General features: G+C 41.0%; 1 protein-coding gene across 1 annotated transcript; it reads left to right on the plus strand.

The window, feature by feature from the left end:
- The first annotated feature begins 11,000 nt into the window (after positions 1-11,000).
- Positions 11,001-15,475, plus strand: cbx8a (chromobox homolog 8a (Pc class homolog, Drosophila)). The gene is made up of 5 exons (XM_084071584.1): positions 11,001-11,221; positions 11,456-11,499; positions 12,360-12,425; positions 12,783-12,849; positions 13,604-15,475. Exons 1-5 carry the CDS (start codon positions 11,153-11,155, stop codon positions 14,747-14,749), a joined length of 1,392 nt encoding a protein of 463 aa, XP_083927710.1. The 5' UTR covers positions 11,001-11,152; the 3' UTR covers positions 14,750-15,475.
- The last annotated feature ends 1,817 nt before the right edge of the window (positions 15,476-17,292 follow it).

Here is a 17,292-nt window from a genome sequence, read left to right on the forward strand (position 1 = left end):
TGTGTCTGTCTGTCTGTCTGTCTGTCTGTCTGTCTGTCTGTGTTTAGGTGTGTACTGGGGCAGGTATAAGTCTATAGGACGGATGTATAGATTACGTGGCATGTATCTGTGCCAGGAGATGTTGTAACATCACTGAACAGAACATTCTTAAGAAAGCAGGTTTTGGGGACATTGTCAAGATGAGAGGTTAGCCTACCTACAGTATGCTGCCATACAAAGCCAAAGAGCAGTAACTAAATCATTGAACTGAAATAAATAAGGGTTTAAAAGTGTTTCAATTGGGCTATATCAGCATATAAGTGCTATATAATCACACTAATTGTATATCTGTTCATGAGGTCATTGTGTATCCCCCAAAATCACGAAGGCTAATTTGACCTTTGGGATAGGCCTACACAAATTACATTTAGGTCAGTGTGTCCTAACATAGTTATACTGCACTTTGGCTTTGTAGGCTACTCTGTAGCAGTGGTGCAAAGTAACTAGTACATTTACTTAAGTACTATACTTTAGTACAATTTTTAGGTATTTGTACTTTACTTGAGTATTTCCAATTTTCAATACTTTTACTTCTACACCACTCTCAGAGGCATACATTGTACTTTTACTCCACTACGATTATTTGAAAACTTTAGTTACTTTTCAGATATAAATTGTGATATTATGAAACCACTTTAGCCCTATTTTATACATAGGCTATTTGAAAATAGCAGATCTACAAGCTCACAAGGCGTTGCAGTGCGCTATTTTGATGCCAATACTTTTGTACTTTTACTCAAGTAACTTTTTGAACACAGGCCTTTTTACTAGTGACAGCACAGCGATGCCTTGCATTGTTACATGCAGGCCTTACAACACATCTGTCTCGTCAAAGCGAGATCTAGTAGCCTCATAAATTAAGATTTTATTTGTCTTTCTTTCATGTCAGTTCATATTACCACCATTCGGCTTCGGCAGCTCAGATCACTGTGGCTAATCTAGACATGCTTTTGGCAAAAGAAATTCAACATGCCATTGGCAATTATAATTAATTAGGTATAACTGAACTGACGCATAGTAGCCCAACTTTCTTCATGACATGTGTGGCCTTCTGGTTCTTCTGGGTCTTGTTTATAGCAGCAGAAAGCCCGAGGTCTGGCCCTTTAGAAGGAGGTCTGGCCCTTTAGAAGGAGGTCTGGCCCTTTAGAACAGTGGTTCTCAAACTTTTTCACGTCAAGGACCCCCACATTGACACTTATTAGCCCGCGGACGCCCATTATATGCCAGGTACTCCCCCATAAGAGAAGATTTTTTTTACGGCTCTAGCAGTGATTCTCAACCATTCTAATTTCAAGGACCCCCTTAAATGGCATTTCTATCTCTGGGACCCCAATTTATATTGTAAAATGAATGTTAATTTATTATCATTTGGTTCCATTTGTACACTCTCAGTCTCAGAGTTACTAGCCTCGGAAACCCATGCCTTTTTTTTTGTTTCAAAAGAAAAAAAGCCTGGGAGAACCTTGCAGGAACGCTGGTCTTAGGACCTTGTTATCTCCTAACCGATCAGAGTGCTCCAAACCCAGGCGCTGGAATCCAGCGCCTGGGTTTGGCTCCGCCCTTCAAGACCATCGATTGGGCTCGTTCTTTCAGTCTACAGAGTTACAGACCCATAAGGGTCCATTTGGTTCCATTTGTACACTCTCAGAGTTACAGACCCATAAGGGTCCATTTAGTTCCTAACTATCCATCTCCAGCTGGGGACCCCCTGGAACTCCCTCAAGGACCCCTGGGGGTCCCCGGACCCCACTTTGAGAACCAATGCTTTAGAATGAGGTATTTGGCCCTGTAGAAGGAGATCTGGCCCTGTAGATGGAGGTCAAAGTGAAACCAGACCTTCGTGGAAAATGCATGGCGTCTGAAATCATTAGAAAGAATGTCCCTGAGTGCTTAACAGCTGACCAAATTAATGTTTTGGATAATTCAGAGGCCCTGGAATGTGCCGTGTGTGTGTGTGTGTGCGTGCGTGCGTGTGTGTGTGTGTGTGTGTGTGTGTGTGTGTGTGTGTGTGTGTGTGTGTGTGTGTGTGTGTGTGTGTGTGTGTGTGTGTGTGTGTGTGTGTGTGTGTGTGTGTGTGTGAGGTTTCCCACGGGAGTTGCTTATCAAAGAATGTAGCAGGAACATCATAACCTTGAACAGGATTCAAGTCTGAGGGTTGCTATAACTCCTCCTAAAATGTATGTTGATGAACACACACACACACACACACACACACACACACACACACACACACACACACACACACACACACACACACACACACACACACACACACACACACACACACACACACAAATCTAAAATTTGTGCAAGAAGAGATAATTATTTTCTCGCTGAATCCTCGGATGGATCTTCACCAATAATAATAAAGAGCTCTTCAATTCTACTATAAAGGACCAAGACATCTAAATACACTATCGGTTCATTATAGATTATAGTTTCACAACCAGTGGGCCGGGGACCACCAGTGGTCCTTGACGGGGTTCCAGGCTAGGTGGTCCCCAGCTAAATGATGGAGAGTTCGTAACCAAATGGACCCTTATAGATTTTAAACTCTTGAGAGTGTAAAGTGAAACCAAATGGACCCGCATTTTACGCCCTCAAGAGTTAAATGATTGTTTAACATCTGCATTACTTAATTTACAAGAAGTCTAACACAATTAGAGAATTATAGAAGAAATATTCTTAAGTCATTGGGTCTGAGAGGCTATAAATCTCATCAAACGGTGGTTCCGTGGCTCAAATGCCGAATAAATAATGGACCTTGATATGAAAAAGGTTGAAAACCACTATAGAATCTATTCTATAGGCTACGATGGTGTCGCTTGGTGTCGCCGCTTGCCGAAAAGCACAGATCTGATCTCCGAACTGATCGTGGGATCAGGCTGCATGCAGGCAGCGACACCATGATGAAAGAATGAATCCTTCAGACAGAGTTCTGCAGAATCTGTATACCGCTTGCAGCCATTTTCTCTCTCTCTCTCTCTCTCTCTCTCTCTCTCTCTCTCTCTCTCTCTCCCTCCCTCCCTCCCTCCCCCTCTCTCTCTCTCTCTCTCTCCCTCCCCCTCTCTCTCTGGATTAATGTTGTTTAGAGATCTGTCTTCATGGAGGAAATGGTTGCTTTATAACACTCACTGTTAGGCTAAATATCAAACTGACTATGTCTGTCTGAAAACACGTTGCATGTGTAGTTAGACCAACGCAACGAGCCTATATATACATGCGACATTTTCAGCCACATTTAGATGCTTATGGAGCCATGGAGTTAAATTCTCACAGGATTCCAATAATAAGACAGACATGAAAAGCCAAGTAAAAGGAGAGAGAGAAAGAGAGAGAGAGAGAGAGCGAGAGAGAGAGAGAGAGAGGGGGGGAGAGAGAGAGAGAGAGAGAGAGAGAGAGAGAGAGAGAGAGAGAGAGAGAGAGAGAGAGAGAGAGAGAGAGAGAGAGAGAGAGAGAGAGAGATTATCAAAGTATTCAACTCATTCATACCATATCAATTTTTATTCAACTCTATCATACCATATCATATCATATCACACTACTCAGATAGATAAAAATTGCAACCGAATTAAAAGATCACTCAATTAGTGGTTCTCAAACTCATACATTTGGCCGCGGACCCCCATCGGAAAATGTTGTGCCAGGGACCCCCAGTAGCTAAGATTTGAGTTAAAAATGTTCACTTTTAAAAATATATTATGTTCAAAGATACGAACACATTTTTCAAGATTTTTCAAAAATAGCAGATCTACAAGCTCATAGCGCGGCAATGTGTCAAGGACCACTGGTGGTCCCTGGACCACTGGTTGACAACCACTGGACTAGACTATAACAAATCATTAAGAAACTTATAGCCTACATTAGTGATTGAAGAATTTGAAGTCATGTCCCAATATAACCTATACTCTATTGACTATAGAGACTAGAGTCTAGTCTATTAGTCATGTCAAATCTATAGGCCTGTATAATCTATCCATAATTCTATAAATCATGTAGGCCTATAGGCCTATATATGCATCACCAACGAACAACAACAACAACGTCATCTTTCAGTGGAACCAACAACCACACGAGCCATGAAACTGAAACATCGTCACGCAGAGTCAGAGCATAGCCTAATTTATTTATAGAGCAAAGGGTGCTGTTTCACATTCCTCTTATATAGACTATAGCCAACAACACAGTAAAAACACCTTCAGGGTTCATTTTACGTATAGAGCGAAGTGTGCTCTTTCACAACATCAGTGTTCATTTAACTCTTGATCGTAAACATTAACCTAAATGTGCAACTTACTTGGCTCCATAATCCATTTACCATGTGAGAGCTACACTAAGGATTTTACTGTGTGTCGTCGTGTAGTGCGATTATCTATCTATCTATCTATCTATCTATCTATCTATCTATCTATCTATCTATCTATCTATCTATCTATCTATCTATCTATCTATCTATCTATCTATCTATCTATCTTATCTATCTATCTATCTATCTATCTATCTATCTATCTATCTATCTATCTATATTTTCTGTTTACTAAAGAGCTGGAGAGACAGACTGGATAAACAGCACTCTACTGCAATGATTACTATCACAATATATAGCTAGTTGACACATATTTTAGCAAAAGAAAGATCACTTTTACCCTACCTTTAATATCTATCTATCTATCTATCTATCTATCTATCTATCTATCTATCTATCTATCTATCTATCTATCTATCTATCTATCTATCTATCTATCTATCTATCTATCTATCTATCTATCTATATATCTATATATCTATCTATCTTCAGCTATACTACAGATTCCAAGAAAAATAATCTCATTTGATTTCAAGTTCAAGTTCAAACTTGGCTTTTCACGCTGTCTGCGTTGTATAGACCAGTGGTTCTCAAACCTTTTTCATGTCAAGGACCCCCAAAATGATATGTATTTGGCCGCGGACCCCCATCTCAAATATTTTGTTCCAGGGACCCCCCAGATGCAAAGATTTTAGTTGCATTTTGTTCCCTTAAAATATTTTATATTCAAAGGTTTGCACACATTTTCACGATTTTTCAAAAATAGCAGATACACAACCTCATAGTGCGTCAAAATATAAAAGGTTAAAATTATTGTGATGCTATATTAACACATTCTTTTGCTGGGGACCCCCTGAAACCCTCCGAAGGACCCCTGGGGGTCCCCGGACCCCACTTTGAGAACCAATGCTATAGACACTGGGGACCTTTATTGGTTTCAGGCTATAAGGCAACGAGGCCAATAGGATATGATAATAAATGTGATCAATGCAGTGCTTTCAATCAGAATTAATTAACGATTATAATAGATAAGTGATATGCCCTCACCTAGACTTATACCTGATTTGGCAGTTGAGCGTTTCTGTCGCCTATATTGCATTTAGGACTGAGGGAATTAGAATGGCTTCTAATTGCAGCTATAATAACCAAGGCACGGGCAAAACACATGCAGAAATGTAAGCATTTAGAGGTTAATTTTAGACCCCACGTCGCTTCATATTTATTTCCACTTGTGGTTTTTCATGTGTATCTCAGTCTGTCTGCTCAGCCACCTCCACATCACCAAATGCAGTGATGGAAGAGAGTACTCGCATGTTTTACTAAAGTAAAAGTATCAACACTGCAATGAATAGATATACTCTGTTACAAGATGTCCCGTATTCAAGATGTACTTGCGTAAAAGTACAAAAGTATTGATATGAAAATGTATTTAAAGTAGGGGTCCCATTTCACAAGTTTTCAAATGCATAAAATATATAGAAATTCTTCGAAAAGGGCAGATCTACAAGCTCACAATGCATAGTTTGTCAGCTTGTCGATCGGCTATTTTCAAATTGCCAAATATTATATATTTAGGGCTGAAGTGTTTTTGTAATAATAATCCAAATCTACAAAGTAACTAAAGTTTTCAAATAATTGTAGAGGAGAAAAAGTACAATATTTGCCTCTGAGATGTAATGAAGTAAAAGTACAAGTAAAAGTACTGGAAATTCTCCAGTTAAAGTAAAAATACCTATAAATGCTACTTAAGTACAGTACTTGAGTAAATGTAATTAGTTACTTTACACGACTGATGATCAGATGTCGCATGATGATGATAAACCTGCAACAGAACAGTGATCAGATTCAGAACACACTCAGAGCCAGTCTGCCCAGAAACCAAACCAGCCAATAAGACAATTATTATTTATTTATATTTAAAGGAGTAGTTCACCCCCCAAAAAATGACTTATTTTCTATCAATTACACACCCCATGACGCCTTGAATTCATGGAGAATAGTTAGTTTTTGTCACATTCCTAAGCCATTAATTTGATAATTTGATAATCAATGGAGACTCTTTCAGTCTCCATTGAGTCTCCTTCAGTCATCAAATTATTGGCTCAGGAATGCGACAAAAACTAAAAAATCTCAATGAATTCAAGGTTCCATGGGGAGAATAATCGATAGATAAAATGTAATTTTGGGGGTGAACTACCTCTTTAAATTTTCTAACGACTGCGTCGCTCGACGACCTGAGCAGCTGATCTTTGCGTCGCTGCGTGCCTGTGAGCTTGAAGATCTGCTATATATTGTCGGCAAGCGACACATACCGTCGCAGTCGCAGTACGGGGTGTTGTTATTACTACGTTATAGGCTGATAATAACGTTGTCATGCACACAGTCTGAGAGAGGAGCGGCCATGCATGGCGCCAACAAGCAGCTAAAGAGGCTTTATAAAAGGGCGCGTCGTGTTGGTTGGTCTCTAACTTCGTCTGACTCAGTGTCTGTGTTGATATGAAACCATATTACAGCCCTTAATATACCGTCATGAAATGTCGGTCTCTCTCTCTCTCTCTCTCTCTCTCTCTCTCTCTCTCTCTCTCTCTCTCTCTCTCTCTCTCTCTCTCTCCTGGATCAAAATGGTGGTCATATTTCTGCGCCATTGCAGCAGAGCAGCAGCTCAGATACAAACACGTCTTTTGTGCTGCACAAAAAAAAACATAAAACACGGAGCGCTGCGTCTGTCTGCATGTGTCTATAACAGCTCTGATGGTCAGATAGATGATGGTCAGAGGAATCACAGGCTGGCTGACCCGCATCATCATGGCTTCTTTATGAGACGTTATGATGAATAATGTATTATTTATTCTCCGTGTATTCATCGGAGGAATGAGACGGTTCGTCGCCCGGGGGAATGAAAGGGTTAATGATCCATCTTTCTCTGCGATATGAGCAAAACGCCTGTGAACGAGAAATAATGGTTATTTTTTAATTTTTATAACACATTTTTAATGATGTATGTATTTCACTGACCAGCTGAATAAATGGTTCATTTCAAACCTGGGCTATTTGTTTGCTAATGCAGAATGCACAGGGAGGTGCTATTTACAGTAAATGCATGTTGGAAATGACGCAGAAATACATTTAAAAAATAGCCTATATATTTGGAGGAAAGTCATTATAGGCTATGACATTTTTCTCTGATTAATATTTCTACTTCCAAAATTCAGACAATATTTTATTATTTATAGTCTCTTTTGATTGATAAAAAGAGACGTGTTTTCCGCATGTGAATTCTCCCTGATGAATTCTGAATTTAGATCTCTTCATTTTGCTGTGGAACAGAATTTAAAGATGTCAGTTAATAAATCTAATCTACAGTGTTAATTAATGCACTGATATCCCTCTGGAAATTCATACATGTTATAATGTTTCTATATGCTTTTGCAGCACTGAACGTAAAAACACATGCAACCGACAATGGCCAATGTTGTTATATTTAGAAATGTCTGCATCCTTTCACACCACACAATATAATAATAATAATAATAATAATAATAATAATAAAAATAATAATAATAATAATAATAATAATACTGATACTAATACTAATACTAATAATCATAATCATAACAACAAAGTGATAATTTTTTTTTATGAATCATTGAATTAACTGGGTCAAATCATTTTCTACTTTAGGCACCAACAGTATAGGCTATCCATAGCAAGAACTAAATTAACATTCTATTTCTATTAATAATATTATGATAATAATAATAATTATTATCATTATCATTATCATTATTATTATTAATTATTAATCTGGTCTCAAAATATTTTTGTTATCATAATCACTATCCAGCAGTATTAGGCCTATTATATATAAATCTATATTTATTGGGGAATTATATGCGTATTGTTTTTTTGAAAGAGGGACATGAAAAATGCTATAAAAGAGGTAAACTGACTCATGGAGTTTACACTTTAAAACTTTAGATATAGAGAGTTTTTACACTCACAAGAATATTTAGTGTCACATAAGGGCATTGGTGAGTTGAAACGCACTAGATTAGACAAAATAGACCTATTTGATCTCTTACATTTAGTTTGGATAGATAGATAGATAGATAGATAGATAGATAGATAGATAGATAGATAGATAGATAGATAGATAGATAGATAGATAGATAGATAGATAGATCTAATAATAATCAACATCTCAAGGTAGGGTTTAAGTGATGATGTTTTTTTGCTAAAATATGTGTCAAATAGCTCTATATTGTGATAGTAATCATTGCAGTAGAGTGCTGTTTATTCAGTCTGTCTCTCCAGCTCTTTAGTAAACAGAAAATGCATTTTCAAGTCGGGATACCAGTTTCATCCAATCAGGAGGGAGAAGTCATACATATAGAGGATACAGCATAAACAAGTGAAATCGGAAGTGATGAAACGTAGAAATTAGCAGACAAAATTGGAACTGGAACACTCTAAAATGTAAACAGATAAATCGGTATGCTTTCTCGTTATTGGTTTAAATTGGCAACCCGCCTGAAAATGTCTTTTCTGTTTACTAAAGAGCCGGAGAGACAGAGAGACCTTACTGAACAAACACTCTGTAGCAATGATTTCTTTAACAATGTAAAGCTTTTTTTTTTTTTTTTTTTACTTTAATCTTTGTTTAAAACTTTTTTGTTTTAACCACACAAAAAAACATCACGTACCTTTAAGCAGTGCTTCTCAAACTTTTTCGTGTCAAGGACCGCCAAAATGATATGTATTTGGCCGCGGACCCCTCTCTAAATGTTTTGTTCCAGGAACCCCCCCCACCCCAGCAAAGATTTGAGTTAAAGATTTGCACACATTTTCCCAATTTTTCAAAAAAAAATATGAGCTTGTATATCTGCTATTTTTGAATAGCTTAAGTATGGATAAAGGGGTTAAAATGTTTGTGACGCTTTATTAACTAATTTTGCTGGGGACGCCCTGGTACCCCAATGACCCCTGGGGGTCCTCGGACCCCACTTTGAGAACCAATGCCTTTAAGTACTTTCCATACACGGCAAGCCCGTATGGTTTATATTTTATGCTGAAGTTTAATTGGAAGCACTTCATGTGATCATGTGCGTTCAGGTTGCAGCTGAATCTCAATCCGGGGTTTCCAGCTTTGTCTTTAACACTGAACGAACAGATGCAAGTAAATAAAACAGGATGAAATTGTTAGGCCTATGTAGGCTATAGTGTCATCATGTCACAAACAGCAAAATCATCCGAATGCGCATTTGAAAAGGAACAAGAGGTTTGAATTGTTGCTATAGTCATTCTTCATAAAATTCCAGTCTGACCCCCAAAAAAATAATTAATTAAATCCATGCTCGATGGCATTGTTGCATAATAATAAAAGCTAATAAATAAATAAACAAAAATATAAGAATCTCTTGATCTATTTGTTTCAAAGTTATATATATTTGATCGTTCAATACAACTTTACAGGCCATTTAAATGTTGTTGAAAAACTCTTCAAAATACATCTATACTCAAACACATATGCCTGCGCTCAATGTCCTACTCTGTGCGGCTACCAGCTACTTGCGGTGTCGCTTGCGGAAGAAAAAAAATACAAGCACTTGATGACACATTGTTAGCTCAGTTATAGATCTGTTGTTTTCGGCAAGCGACACCGTCGTACCACCGTACCCGTCCTGTCAATCATAGTTGTCAAAGTGAGGTCCAGGCATGGACCCCCGGCCTAAATGGTCCCTTACAGTCTCTTTTCATTGATTGATTGATTGATTGATTGATTGATTGATTGATTGATTGATTGATTGATTGATTGATTGATTGAATCCTTTAGCAGTTTGCAAAAAAAAGCACAGAAAGTAGGCCTACAGTTCTATACAAAGGGATGCTAAAAAGGATTAAACCCAGAAAGCACTATAGGACTTGTTTCCATTGGGCCCCTGTGTATTCAATTAATCAAAACCTTTAATGACAGACAAATATATAATATGCAAAAAAAACATAATATAAACGAGTAGTAATAATAAAAAAAAGGAACATATGTACAGTAAACTGTTCGAAGGGGTGAGGGGGGGGGGGGTTTCTGGTGATAGGTTTGAACTGTTTTACAGGGGCCAGTTTTGAATGGCAGCCACCTGTAAGTGCTCTTTTAGAGCGGCTTAGAAGGAGAGTAAGGATTCACATGTTTCTATGACTGTTGGTAGGGCATTCCACATTTTAGTGGCATAGCAGCCGAACGAATTTAACCCCTTGTTTGTTTGAGCCAAATCTGGGTTGAACGTGATTTGTGGAGCTCCCTCTGGTGTTGTGTTTGACTCTCTGACTAGTCTGAGAGAGTGTACAAATGGAACCAAATGGACCCGTAGCCGTATAAGGGTCCATTTGGTTCCACCTGTATACTCTCAGAGTTATGGGGGTCCATGAAATAAAAACAGTTATAGAACCACTGCTATAAATAATGTTTTAACGCTATAGACATTCCTGTACACACACACGGCCCAGTAGGCCCCTCCTCCTCCCGACGCAACGTAGCAACAGCTGAGCCAATGCACGCACGCTGCCTGGCGGGTTGCCTGGCAACAAGAACCCAGAACGTGATGACGTCTCACCCCCAGATTGCGTATATTATTATTATGGGATGTGCGGAATTAAAACACCAAGAGAGAAGAGAGAGAGAAGAAGAGGACACCGTTTCTGGTGGAAGAGAGAGAGAAAAGCAACCCCCAAAAGATATTGAGCCCCGTTGGTTTTCACGTTAGATTACAGAAGAACATGGAGCTAGATCTTGGATTGATGTTGGATTAGATCATGGAGCTCTCGGCTGTCGGCGAGAGCGTCTTCGCCGCCGAGTCCATCATTAAACGGCGCATACGAAGGGTTAGTGTGGCGGCCGTTTCTCTGCTTTCCTCCAGACACACACCACCACACCACGGGGCTGGCGTTTCAGCTCCCCGTTACGCAACCCCACTGTTTGTGCAGCAAACAGCAGCTCTGACAGCCATGGGTCTGGTCGCTGAATAACGTGTCTCTCTCTCTGTCTGTCTGTCTGTCTGTCTGTCTGTCTGTCTGTCTGTCTGTCTGTCTGTCTGTCTCTGTCTCTCTGTTTCGCAGGGTCGCTGGGAATATCTAGTGAAATGGAAGGGCTGGTCTCAGAAGTGAGTATAGCAGGCTATAATATCTAGTGCCAGGGGTCTTCAACAGGGGGTCCGGGACCCCTAGGGGGTCCTCAGAGCTACTACAGGTGGGGGAGCTTGTAGATCTGCTATTTTTTGGCTAAGAGGTGTTTGGTGTGTAGAGGGAAAAAAGAGCAGACCAAGTAGGCTAAACAAAAAAAGTTGAATCTGAAACACAATTTTATGCAATATAGAGGAGGGGGTCCCTGCTTCATCTCTCTCTCAGTTAGGGGGTCCTTGGGCTGAAAACGTTGAAGACCCCTAATCTTGTGAAATGGAATGGCTGTTCCATATCTAATCTAGTGAAATGGAATGGTTGACTCAAGTCAACACAACACACAGCGCTGCTGTCTCTGACCGCAGCGCACAACTGCACAAGACAACCTCGTCTCGTTTTTATTAGAGCTATAATAATGTTTTTATCCATCGATCTCTACCGCATCTTAATACTAATAGGCTTACTTGTCTCTGGCGGCCCATAGCTTTCTCTGTGTGCAACAGCGTGCTTCCGAATCCCGATCATGCACGGATTAACAATCACGCGCGGGGGCCTACTACGGTATATTCTGATATATTGGATCTGTATTTATCAACTGTAGCGTCAGCAACGGCTAAGTTTCAAACGCACACGCACACACACACACACACACACACACACACACACACACACACACACACACACACACACACACACACACACACACACACACACACACACACACACACACACACACACACACACACACACACACACACACACTCTCTCGATCAGAGTGTTTCCATGTGTTTGTGTGTGTTGGCATGGATCATGACACGTGTGTTTTGTGTGTGATTTACAACAGGTACAGCACCTGGGAGCCAGAGGAACACATTCTGGACGAGCGGCTGTTCGCCGCCTTCCAGGAGAGGTGAGGGCCCGGGGCCTCTCTGAACCGAACCTGACACCACCGCACAATAATGATTAAATAACACATTCTGTCCATTTTATAGAATGTGTAGGCCTATAGATCTAATATGAGTTTCTTTTGTATATCAGTGGTTCTCAAACTTAAACGTAAACTCAAGCCGACATTGCACAAATGTTCACGATTTTTCAAAAATAGCAGATCTACAAGCACATAGCACGGCACTCGGTGCCGCGCTATATGAACTTGTATATCTGCTATTTTTTAATAGCCAAAGTATAAAAGGTTACAATTATTGTGACTGCTATATTAACACGTTTTTGCTGGACCGATGTTTCATGTTATTCACCAATGTTGCAGGGAACGCGAAAGGGAGCTGTTCGGGCCCAAAAAGAGGGGGCCCAAACCCGAGACATTTCTGTTGAAGGTGAGAGATTTTTATTTTTTATATGCATGCGTTTTTAAATCGTCGATTCATTGTCCACATCCGTTTATAGATTTCATCAGAAGACAGGGAGGTGATGAATCATTTCTGTCATGAGCCGTTATTAGTATGACTTATTGGTGACGAGTGTGTTAACCTTCACCAATAAGCCTATACAAGGCTCTTGATCTTCCCTGTGTGCATTCAGCTGGTTTCATAAAGCAGTCAACTTAAACGTAGACAGCTTAAACGTATTTTCCTTATGATTAAATCAATGTCTGGAATTAGAAAATAAATGTACCAAATCGCCATTTCCACATCAACACAGCCCATCTAATTTCTATTTATATAAGTCCTTTTACATTAGTTAAATGCATGTATGTTTTAACTTTCACATAGATGGCCCTCCACCTTTTCATGCAATACACTTTCGTACGTACTTTTTATTTGCGTTTACACTAATCAAACGGCCCAAGCAAAGCGCGTTCAGTGCAATCTTTGATTGATTGATTCTTTTATTAGTAGTAATTTTATTTTATTAGTAAACAGCTCGTGCAGTTAAGGGATAACACCAAAAAAGTCCTCCATGCAGGGGACTGTATTCTGCCAGCAGCAAATTACAGTCTGCCAGCTTTCTTATCTTCTTAACCCTTTTAAATTATACACTTTAAGGCTTCATATTGTTGTCATGACATGGTGAGGCAACACGTGTAGACTAATTGCTGTTTGTGTGTCTCTGATGCTGGTGTCCTGACAGGCCAAAGCCAAAGCCAAGACACACGAACTGAGGAGAGAATCTCCGAGGGGGGGTCATCACCCCCACCAGGGCTCCTGTCCGGTCCCGGAGCCCGTCGTCACGCCCAGGGCGCGAGAGGGATTACGCGCCGTCGTCCCGACCATCTTTCCGCCGAGCGCCGTCAACAGAGGGGAGAGCGTGGCCGCGATGGGTCTCCTGGAGCCGGAGAGAAGGCCCGGCAGACCGCCGGCCCACCATGCCCCACCGCCACCGCCGCTGACCTCCTCCTCGTTCACGGGTCAGGAGTTCACCCGAGTCCCCAAGAAGAGAGGCCGCAAACCAAAGCAGCTCAGCTTAACACGCACGGATCAACTCGGTTTAACACGCACAGATCAGCTCAATTTACCACGCAGCACGGATCAGCTTGTGGTTCCTAACAAACGGAGCAGGCCGGGAGGAGATGAAGGATTATCGTCGTCGTCTTCATCGCCACACGACGTGTCTGACTCTAACAGGCCGTCTAACAGACATGTAAACCTTCAGCCGTCCGACAACATCAGCCTGATCCAGCTGACCAGACGGTTCCAAGAGGAGACCACCATCACCCCGAAGTCCGGCGATGCGCAGAGGAGGAGGCGGCAGGTGGTCCAGGTGGATCATCATCATCATCATCATCATCATCTGGTCCAGGGGAGGCCCGTGGACCAGGGCCAAGGGAGGCCCGTGGATCAGGTGGATCACCGTCTACCACCGCTATTAATCCCGGACCTTCGTGGCGGCATGAAGGCTGCTCTCCACAGGAACCACAGGACTCACAGTGGCATCAGCGCACAGTGCGTTCCCCTGAGACACAACAAGCTCAAGCGCTTGGCTGCAGAGAGCCATCATTATCGGCCTAAAACGGGACATCCTGGATCCATGATGACACAACAACAGCAGCAGGCCGCAGTGGGCCTAGCTGTAGTAGGCCCGCCTGGCGGGTCGGGGTCGTCGCCTCCTCCCCGATCGAACGATTGTGCCAACAATAAGCGTCCGGAGGCCTCGTCGTGGGCTCCGTGTCTGCTCAACGTGGACAAGGTGACGGTGACCGACGTGACGGCCAACTGCCTGACCGTCACCATCAAGGAATGCGACACGGAGAAAGGCTTCTTCAGAGACATGACATGAGACGAGATGAGATGAGCAGTGGTGGGAAAAGTACTTTAATGTTTTTACTTAAGTAAAAGTATCAATACTGGCACTGCAATATATAGAAATACTCTGTTACAAGTATAGTCCGGAATTCAAAACTGAGTAAATGTATACAGAAGTATTGGCATCAAAATGTACTTAAAGTATCAAAAGTAAAAGTACTCAGTATGCAGAATGTCCCCATGTCAAGTTTTCAAATGTGTTAAAATCTTTTGAAAATAGCATATCTACAAGCTCACAATGCAGTGCATTTGCTTGTAGATCTGCTATTTTCAAATGGCCAAAATGTATATGGGGCTGAAGTGGGTAACGCGTATGTTTTGTAATAACAATCAAAATCTACAAAGTAACTAGTAACTCAAGTTTTCAAATAATTGTAGTGGAGTAATATTTGACTCTGAAATAATGGAGTAGAAGTAAAAGTATTGGAAATTGGAAATACTCAAGTAAAGTAGAAAATACCTCAAAATTGTACTTGAATACAGTTACTTTCCACCACTGGATGAGAGAGATGATGAGCTGAGTTAGGCCTTAGCTGCTGTTTCCACCGCAGAGTATAGCTAAATATAGCTCAGTTGTGTGTTTATAGTTGCCTATGTGCTATTGCCATATAAACAATTGTTTTCAACAAGCTAATAACTGACTATAGTAGCACACGAACCATTACTATTGCTATATTTTTTCTATATGTAACATGTCCTGTGTTAATACCACATCGATCAAATAAATACAACAAATCAAATAAACCATTTCTGTCTATTTCATTGTCTTCTAGAAATCTTGCACATGCTGTTCGCTAGCCTATATCTATATCATTGATTCTCAAAGTGGGGTCCGGGGACCCCAGGGGTCCTGGGGGGGGGGGGGGGGGGCACTAAAAAACATTTTTTTAGGCAGGGGGTCCGTGTCAAGGGTCCGCCTTGACAGGAAAAAGTTTGAGAACCACTGGTCTATGCAAATGCTACAGTGATTAACAGGCCTATACAACGTATTCTCATAGATTAAATGTGGAGGTGCTTCCATAGGCCTATGTCAGTGGTTCTCAACCTGTGGGTCGGGACCCCCAGGGGGGTCCCCACTAGATATTTTTATTTTTTTTGGTAGGTGGGGGGGGGGGGGGCCCGGGGGGGGGGGCCCGGGGGGGGGGGGGGGGGGGTCCCCAGATGACAGTGAAGTGACAATTTAAGGCCTTTTAAGACACGTTTCATACCCCCCAAAAAAGACCATATAACTGCATCAAAAGTACTCAACAAACTGTACTTACTATACAAACATTGGCCAAATTATCAAATAATATAAGAAAGAGGAAAAATATTGTGAAAATAGCTAATCTACAAGCTGGCGACGCCTTGTAGATTAGCTATTTTCACAATATTTTTCTGTGTGGAACCGAGTCAAACTAAATGTAATGCCTCAACTCCTTTGTCAGAGTGGGCGGGTCCTCACTTCAAATATGATTATTTTGGGGGGTCCCCAGCTCAAATATGATTATTTTGAGGGTCCCCAGTTCAAATATGATTATTTTGGGGGTCCCCTGTTCAAATATGAATATTTTGGGGGTCCCCTGTTCAAATATGATTATTTTTCAGGGGTCGCGGCCTGAAAAGGTGGAAAACCCCTGGCATATATGTTATATTAGTCCCAACTCCCAGAAATGTTGGGCTATATGCGTTCATTTGACACAGCGAGGTCATTCACTGCAAAATCGTGTTAATGATATTCTTGGTTGTCAGAATGGACCCGTGAAGGTTTAGCCCGTTCCGAACACATTGATTAATTACATCGATTCATTAATCGATTGCTTAATTACATCTTTCCCAAATGCGTTGTCTTTCCATAATTAATTGTTGACCTGGCCCTCTCTGCCCTCTTTAATGTGTCAAATGATGTGCAGCACAGCTGTACTTATAAGTGAAAATGTCACTATTTTCGTTTCATTTTCCACTTATTCTACAAAATACTTTTAATGTCAGTGATTAATAACACTTTGAACTATGATTATGGACGGTGTCCATTATGAGTCGCTCTTCACTGGAACCCACAACCACCTCCAAAATGATGTCTGTGTTGTTTTTCCCTCTCTCTCTCTCTCTCTCTCTCTCTCTCTCGTTTGATAAACAAAAAAGAAACTATACTTAGAGTAAAATACTACTTTTACTTCGAGTAAAATACTACTTTTTCCAACCTACTGAACAAATCAGTCCACATGGCGACTGCGTGCGTCTGGTTTTATGGGCCTACAGCACAACGTAAAATGTTACTAATCATTGAGTGAACCAGTGGGGTGGAGGACACTGGACTGACAGGCTGTAAAACCATGACCCTCCAACTGACAGGACAGCACAGGCCCACAGCAGTGCTTGTCAAACATTTCCACTTGTCAAGGACCACCACCAACAACAACAACCCTATTTGGCTACGGACCCCCGATTGAAAATATGTTGTTGTGCCATGAGGGGACCAAATAAGATTTTCTTTAAAATATAAAATAGTGTAAATAAGTCTAAACCGTTCCTCAT

This window comes from Gymnoscopelus microlampas (genome assembly GCF_963454915.1).
Source record: "Gymnoscopelus microlampas genome assembly, chromosome: 11".
NCBI classification, from domain to species: domain Eukaryota; kingdom Metazoa; phylum Chordata; class Actinopteri; order Myctophiformes; family Myctophidae; genus Gymnoscopelus; species Gymnoscopelus microlampas.